Below are 9,381 nucleotides of genomic sequence, written 5' to 3'. Positions count from 1 at the left end.
AAACAAATAAATAATGACAATTGTACATCCAACAATAGAAAACCAAAGACAGGATGGTAGAATTATATTACCATACACATAATTTCAACTCAGTGATTTTATAAAGCTTATTTAAAGGCAATGAATGTTTTAACAAATAAGTTTAATTCAATTTGAGTAAAAGTACTGTGAAATACTATTTGTGAAGCTAATTGAATCAGGTAAATCAGTCGAGACATGGGAGAAAAGAGATAAGGACCAAAACCTACTAGTGTAACAATCAAAGCTTAGTGACATTAAAAAGAAACCTAATTTATCATTATAAAGCAAAAATAAATTAAAGTTTGCATCATTGTATAAGAGAAAATATTTTTAGGAGATTTTGAATTGATGTACAATATAACATAAAATAAGAACATGATTGATGGAAATGGGCATGTTGATAAGTATAATATAAACATCTAATTATTTCAAAAAGAGTTTAATGTGAGATATTTTAGATTTTCAATGCTATGATTAATGTTTTGGAAAATACATAATTCTATCTGGTGCGATCCAAACATATGTAAACTACACAAGTGGAGTGAGTGCAAGGGTTTATTTTATTTCAATTTATTTTTCTCATTTCACTACTTTCTTGTCTAACATTCCACAAATTAGATAAAAATAATATTTGAATGACGTTATCTCCTAGTTATTGATTATATCTAAACACAAAATAAAAGATTAATCCCAAAATATCTTAGCTCTAAAATCAGGAGATCTAGTTGTAGGTTATATTTTCAAATATTTTGCGATAAGTTATATCTTTTAATATGTCATTCTAAATTGTGGTTAAATCTTGTCATATGATTTATGTTAGGCTAGACATTTTTTTTCTCCAGAACTCCATGTACCATTTATATATCACAAAATCAATCTATATAGGTAAATTTGATATATGTTCGAACACTTATATGTGTAATTATATCCAATTATAACCTATTCATCCTACTTTTTGGAATCTAAACATATATAAAACAAGCAACATTTATAAACACCATTAAGGAATTTGGCAAGAAGATGTATTCTCCTTCGTTCAAACCTCTAAGATTTGATTTAACATTTTAAAAAAAGGATTGGAGACATGACAAGAAATTATGCAATATGCTTAATCAGAGGCAACTATTAATGTCATGTCAATGTAATGATTCAAAGATAACGATATTTATGTAACATAGCTAATTTGTAATGTCAAGATCCACCGGGCTATAATGATTTTATTTTAAGATAAATTTGGATCGTTAATTTAACTTCTGATTCTAACTTTGTTGGCTAGACCATTATGTTCTTTATATTGACCAATCACACCCCCTCTATTTGGATCCTAATTATCCTAGAAGAGTGGTACATTTTTGGAGAGGAGATATAGAGAAGTACGTAGATCTAATTTTTCAAGAAAATTGTATCAGACAAGGATATTGTCTACCCTAGTCTAATGATTTCTAAAACTATGAAAAATAATTGTAGATGCAATCAAGTGGGTCTATTCTACCATTTCCCAAAAAATCAACTCTAAATAGTAGGTTAGAGGTGCTAGGAAAATTAGTTTTAGGCTTTTCATCCATTCAAAGTTTGTCATGCAATATATTTCTATTTTCTCTGATCGCATGTACTTGTTTCACAATTATATATGAATGTACAACCTAAAAGAGAGGTAGAATTATTGTGTTGTATAGGGGCTTGCCTAAGTCAAACCCTATGGTGTTGTTCCCAGTTTTACAATAATAATGATGATTGATAGGGTACATGCCCTGACAAGGACATATGCTAATTTAATGAACAAATTTTGAAATAACAAGATTACCTAAGCTATGAAACCCTCTCATAGAGTTCCACTTAAAGGTTGTGATGCAATACTCTATATAAAATTCTTGAAAGTGTTAATGCAATAACATGATAATAATAAATGAAAAATATGAATCCATACTTGAATGTAGAATGCTAGTAGTATGCTACTTCTTGGAATAAGATCACTCTAAAAAGTATTAGATTAGAATGTTGCTTGAAATTCTTGGATCTTAGGTAGACTTTATGAAAGATTAAAGATGTTCTTTATAAAGGGATCCCAAGGTTATTTTAAATGTAGGCCAACAAATAATGATCAAATGCAAAAATTGAGATATCTTAAACCTTGTTTCAAAAATCTTAAATTGAATCTTAGTGGTTTGAACAAAGGAGGATACTTTGAATTTCCAAATCCATCAATAATGTTCATAAACACTAATTTTTTTATATATTTTTAGATTCCAAAAAGTAAGGTGAATAGGTTCTAGGTGGCTAGAATTGCACATATTAGGTATATGAACAAATATAAAATTTATATATATAGATTGGTTTTTTTATTATACAAATGATATATAGTTCTACAACAAATTTCCTAGACCAATAGAATTCATATGACCAAACTTCTTATATGAAATTGAGATATAAGAAAGATCTAGGAGGCCTCACTTGAAGACATTTGCTATCTCATTTTGGATTGTTGGACAAGAAAGTATAGAAATGAGAAGACTATAAATCAAAATGACCCAAAATATCATGCCTGCTCCACTCATAATTTACATATGCTTACATTTTCCTAGATACAAAATTTTGTGTTATTCAAGACTTCAATTACAACATAAAAAACCAAAATATCTCAATTAATTCATTTGCAATTTTTAAATACTTGGATTAATTCCATTTACATGCCTAATACATATTTAATAGTACAATCACTAATAAATAATCATTAATAAGTTATAGTAAAATCATATTTTTAATTACAATTATACATCTAAATATATTTTTATTATTTTCATTATTAAAGTCAAAAGAACAATTTCATAATCTAAAATAAAAAATATATATTATATTTTTAATATAAATTCTATAGAATTGAATTTAAAAACACAAAAATATTCTAACAACCTAAAATAACTCAATAAATACGTAACATTTAAAAGCTACCCATCACATTTCACTAATAATCACAATTAAATTCTAATTGCTTGTTAATGTAAATTATTGTCTGCATGGAAAACAACAATCAGCAGACTAATTTTCAGCAACTTTTGTTTTATTTTTAAATCTGAATATCGGTGAAATAAAAATGTGTCTATTGTACACTTATTTTCCAACTTTTTCCTTCTGCGTATGATTGAAGTCGTATCAGCCTAAAACAAGAATCTTTATCAGCTGGTCAACAATACACAGAATTTGTCCACCAAAAACAAGAGAGACTTTTGTCATGAATACATACAAAGTAAAATCAGCGTGATTTAAGCCGACTTCAATCAACAAAAGATGAAGACGTGTGTAGAAACATAGAATTACCTCCCATTTTCCCCTCTTTTTCTTTACCCGCGTAGACTTTGTTTGGTAAGTGGGAGGCAAACACAAAAGGACGTTTGACCACTGCACATGCCTTCGCAGCTTTATAATAACCACACCATTTCAGACACAACACACACAGACTTGGATAATCAGCTTTACTTGTTCCTGAGTTGAGTAGAGATGAACATGCCTTTGCCTTTGCTTGTTTCTCTCTGCACTGCCTGCTTCCCAGATGTCCTCTTCCCCTCCTCCTTCCTATCATTCCGATCTACAAGCTCTCCTGGCTTTTAAGAATTCCCTCTCCCATGACCCCTACGATTCCTTGCATGATTGGTCTCCTCGCCACTCCTTTTGCAATTGGACTGCGATTCTCTGCTCTTCTCGCCATCAGCGCGTGCTTTCTCTGAATCTTACTGGTATGTCTTTGCTGGGACCAATCTCTCCTTTCCTTGGCAATCTCTCTTTTCTTACAGTACTTGCCCTCAAGAATAACAACTTTCAAGGCCAAATTCCTCCTCAACTAGGCAAGCTGTCTCGCCTTAGAATACTTCGATTGTCTCTTAATCAATTGGAAGGTTCCATTCCCACCACTTTAACATCTTGCCACTCTTCGGAAGTTCTCATACTGTCCTATAACTTTTTGAGTAGCACTATCCCTTCCCAACTTGGCCATCTTTCACAATTAGAAATCATTTATTTAGGAAGAAATCAATTGACAGGCACAATCCCACCCTCCCTAGGAAACCTATCCTCTTTAATTGACTTGCAATTGTCAAACAACAACCTCCATGGTAGCATTCCTATTCAATTGGGTATGCTTACTCAACTTAGAGTACTCTATCTTCATCAAAACAACTTGACAGGAATAATCCCACCCTCCTTAGGAAACCTTTCCTCTCTAACTAATTTGTCTTTGGAATACAACATAGTCCATGGTAGTATTCCTATTGAATTGGGCATGTTTACTCAACTCAGACTTCTTGTTCTTCGGGGAAACAACTTGACAGGCACAATCCCACCTTCCTTAGGAAACCTATCCTCTTTAACTAACTTGGATTTGGGACAAAATAGAATCCATGGTAGTATTCCTATTCAATTGGGTATGCTTACTCAACTTAGAGTACTCTATCTTCATCAAAACAACTTGACAGGCACAATCCCACCTTCCTTAGGAAACCTATCCTCTTTAACTAACTTGGATTTAGGACGAAATAGAATCCATGGTAGTATTCCTATTCAATTGGGTATGCTTACTCAACTTAGAGTACTCTATCTTCATCAAAACAACTTGACAGGAATAATCCCACCCTCCTTAGGAAACCTTTCCTCTCTAACTAATTTATCATTGGGATACAACATACTCCATGGTAGTATTCCTATTGAATTGAGTATGCTTAGTCAACTCAAAGAACTTTATCTTGAACAAAACAAACTCAATGGTAGTATTCCTATTGAATTGGGCATGCTTTCTCAACTCATAAAACTTTATCTTAGATACAATAGCTTGACAGGAGTGATTCCATTCTAGATTTGGAGAACTATCATTCAGTTATACTCAAAAAGTATAACTAAGTGAAAACATGCTTTCAAGGAAATTTCTAGATAGACTTGATGATCTTCCACGTGAAAGACATCTTGCTCTTGATCACAGTGTACTTGTGAGGAAAATACCTCTCAATTCAAGGATATTCCAAATGTGAGATCAAGTGAACTTATCTCATAATTCAAGTTAAGAGGAAATATGTAATGTTTGGCCAAACTCTAAAACTATAAAGCTGGTGTGTAGATTCTAGTCATTTATATGACAAGCATATTTTTTTATTAATATATCTCAAGAAATAGAAAAAAAAAAGTCCAAATAAAAGGAACATGAATTTCTATTCTTAACGGTGTCTTCACTCTTTTTTACTATGGATGATTAACATTTGTTATATTTTTCCAAATACCATCTCTAACATTATGGTAGCACAACTAAAAATTTATTTGTTTGTCAGCCTATCTTGAATATAGCATTAATGATTTTATTTAAAAAGAAACAAAATCATATTCACCATATCATTAATGTCTTCCATTTGTGAAATTTTCTTATGAAATTCATTGGATATGAATTGTACATTTTCTTCTGCATTTGATATCAGGCCCCCCAAAAAACTTTATGAGCCTGATCGAGAATACAAAGAAATTAAAATTGATGGGAAGAAATAGAAAGATGTTCAAGTATAGACTTTGTTCACCAAAAGTGAGAGACTTTATCATAAGATTTTGTCTATTCTAAACCAACTTCCCTCACATTTTGCACTATTTTTCTTCTTCGCCATTTACCAGCGTAGACTTTGTCTTGCAAGTGGCCGACAAAAACAAAAAAATATGTATTTAGTGATAGAATTCTACCATCATATCTTTGATCTTCTTTTGTTGTATGGAAGCTTGTGATTTACTTTTTAACTTATACATAATTTGGATATTGGTTTTGTTCAATAATGTTTTTAAAATGAGGCTAGCAATATAATTTTGAGAATATATATTCTACAATTAAATTATTTATATGATTTAAAAAATAGAGTTGATATTTTTATTGTATATGTATTAGATTAAATTTTTGAAAGAATTAATTGTAATTCATATCAATATCAGTTTTTATTTAGTTTTGAGATCATTTAGAAATAGTTTCTTAATAAAATTATTTAGCAACATGTAACACATTCTTGTGTTAAGTTTGGAAAAATCCTTAATACTTGTCTCCATCATTTACTCCTTGCACATACTTCCACACGTACCACCTATCTCTATCCTATATATGCCTATGTCCACATATCCATATATCAAATAATTGATACTTATATCCACCTAATTGATTCCTACATCAAAATATACCCATTTTCTATCTTAAGTAACTTATGTTTGTGTTGGGATTGATTATATTTCTTCTAGATTATGTTTATCAAACTTATTGTCACCCAAGAACATGCTACAAAATATAAAACAACCTCTTATAAATTATTAAGGAAAATCTACATGTACATTATTTGGCACTGAGATCAATTTTATCTATTTATTTTTATTTCTCAATTATTATTTGGTTTAAATTTTGTTACCACTCGTTTTTAAAGTAATAAAATAATCTACCAAAAAACACTAGACAAGAATAAGAAACTTGAATGGTATGGATCGTATTTAATGGGTTGTATTATGTTTCTAGTGTTGGTCATAGTTTAAAATAATTAATAAAGATATTTATGACACGATCACAATATTATTTTTTGACAAATACTAGATAAACCTATAACAAATTTGAATGGCAGTAGACACATTCAATGTGCTCTACTAGGATTATAGTGTTGGTTGTAGTTTAAAATAATTAACAATATATAGATGACATGATGAAGATTTTATTTTTATAACATGTATGACATGGGAAAGATCGTGTACAATGAGGAGAGATTTGTTGTTGCACTTCATCTATAGATTCTTACATTGTGCAACCTTGTTCCTTGGAAATTTTGGTCATGTATCCTTATAGCATAATCATCTCATTTTAGAATAAGGAAGTGTTGAAGTTTATATTTTCTTCATTAGAATAAATTTTATACATTATGATAGTAAGGCTCTAAATAGAGGAATTGTCATTGGTCAATGCCGAGAAAGAGAAATTCTAGCAACAAAGTTAGAATCATAAGTAAAACTAATGATGCACACTTATCTAAAAAAAAAAGTACTATAGGTTGAATATCAACATTGCAAATTAGTTATGGTACATAAATTTCATTGAATTGAATTAACAAGGCATCAATAGTTAAATATAACTAAGCATATTGCATCATTTTTTGTCATGTCTTCAATCCTTGTTTCAAAATTGTTAAATCAAATATTCAAAGTTTGAACAAAGTAGACGACATTTGTAATGCCCCGCCAGGAAACCCCGAAGGGATAAGCCAAAATTACAAGAATAGAGTGCAATAATTTTTTTTTTAAAAGTTACAACACATAAGATGCAACACGATAACAAAAATTCAGATTACATAGCGGAAGACATCAACTAACACCTAAAGAGTTTCCCAACGAGATTACTTAATTTTTCACAATACACTTTACTCACACAATTAATCCAACAGCTGAATATCTTAATAACGAGATAATTCACAATTAGGATAATTCTTTTCAAAAGACGGAAATATAAATCACAACAAAGATTCATCCATTAAGATCCATTCATAATTTCCATTCAAGCTTTTCATTTAAAATTACAAACCATAAATCAACATTCTAATACACTAGGATTTCATCATAACATAAGAGATCTTTCCAAGCATATTTAAATTCCTTATCGACAACTGAGTATAATTCATTACTCTAAGATACATTATTCCATATTCCAACTTATTGCATTAAAAGGACGATTTCACACATGCATTACGATAAATCGCATCTCAACCAATTATGCATTCGATCAACATGGCATTTAAGGAAGAAATGAATATAAGCATTAATAGTTAATTCCAATTATCCACTTAACCATTTTACATAAATTAATCATACATGATAAAGCTGATTAAAGAGACATAAGAGAATGCATCACATAACACCATAATGATCTCGGAGTTCACCCCTAAAGGGCTACATCTCGGGGTCTGCGCAATTGCAAGACCCCCTCTGATAAATAATAAAGTTAAGAGTACAAGAGGTTACACTATACAATCCAGCCATCAAGGCGATATATAAACAATATACAAACGACCACATCGGTCCATTAATACATAAACGATCCTTGAAAAGAACAGGATCCAGCTGAACATAATCAAAGCTAAAACAAAGGTCCAGAAGAGCATCCATAAAACTGAGCCATCACCACCCAAGGTCTAACATGAAACTGACACTCACAAGGGCAGCGACAAAGGACGACTCACAAAGGTACTCAAAACAGGACAAAACGACAACACACTAGCGAACGTAGGGACAAGTGTCATCACACGACCTGGTATGGATACCATGGCAAGTCTTCATAGGTCCCGGCCCATACACTGGTAACCCTAGCAACCTAATCCGATCTTCCGGCCCATCCAAGCCTCATGTGGACCCACACATCCTCTCGTGAAGACAAGGAAGGTGGTTTGCCATTTCAGGCCTTCTCACAGCATGTCGAGTCTATGCTAGCACTCGTCCCATGTGTGAGGCATATTATCTTATTTATAAATTATTTTCTGATCTACTTAGGTTATCACTTATTAGACTCACTTTCGACGGGTTACCCAGCAGCCACTTTGGGCGCGGCCCCCAATCGAAAGCCACTTCCCATACGACACTAGACTAAACTCAGACGAACTCAAACCAAGGGATACACATGGTCAGACGAACGGAGTTCAAGAAGGAAAAACAATCATCTGGTCAAACACGACTCAAAGGTGAACACTTACTGACGGTACTCTAACTAGAGACCTGACAACTAAGGTCAACCATGAATCATCATTCGACTCACACAAAGAGGATATGACCAACTATGACAACATCACAATACAATCGTCAACTCAGAATCGAGGACTGAAACAGGAACGCCAAATCATCCATACGACAGGGTCCTTTAAACAAAGCAAAACATGCCATTTCATAATTAAAGCGAATACAGTAATTAAACTCACAAGGCAATAATCAGAAAAGATAATATTTCCTCAAATTGATTTAGACATTAAAATCGATCAAGTTTTCTACAAGATCCAATCAGATTATAGTTATCTATCTCATCAAGGGTTAAGTTGTTCTTGGTTTTCTAACTCCTAAGGTTCAAAGCATCGAACAGGCAAAATAAGCCATAATGAGTTTTTTTTTTTTTTTTAAACCAATTTCATATTAATCAAATTCAGACAACCATTAACCAATTAAACTAAGATATTTAATCTCCAACAAAACATCATTAACATACTGGTCTAAAAACCGGCCTCTACAGTTTCATATTTTTTTTTTCAATTCCAGATACATTATACGGATTACGGAATTAAAAATATAAAGGAAATTCAATTATAGATACTCATTTCCAAACGCACATGATATAAA

General features: G+C 31.6%; 1 protein-coding gene across 1 annotated transcript; it reads left to right on the top strand.

The window, feature by feature from the left end:
- The first annotated feature begins 3,490 nt into the window (after positions 1-3,490).
- Positions 3,491-5,149, top strand: LOC131856161 (probable leucine-rich repeat receptor-like protein kinase At1g35710). The gene has a single exon (XM_059207586.1). The coding sequence runs from the start codon at positions 3,569-3,571 to the stop codon at positions 4,862-4,864; it is 1,296 nt and encodes a 431-aa protein (XP_059063569.1). The 5' UTR covers positions 3,491-3,568; the 3' UTR covers positions 4,865-5,149.
- Positions 5,150-9,381: the final 4,232 nt, after the last annotated feature.

The sequence above is a fragment of the Cryptomeria japonica genome, chromosome 6, assembly GCF_030272615.1.
Source record: "Cryptomeria japonica chromosome 6, Sugi_1.0, whole genome shotgun sequence".
Classification (NCBI taxonomy): Eukaryota; Viridiplantae; Streptophyta; class Pinopsida; order Cupressales; family Cupressaceae; genus Cryptomeria; species Cryptomeria japonica.
Note: the sequence above shows the minus strand (reverse complement) of the source record. Positions and strands in the feature narration are given on the sequence as shown.

Excerpts from the sequence above, each read along its gene's own strand:
- LOC131856161 (XM_059207586.1), top strand. The coding sequence starts at position 3,569 with ATGTCCTCTTCCCCTCCTCCTTCCTATCATTCCGATCTACAAGCTCTC.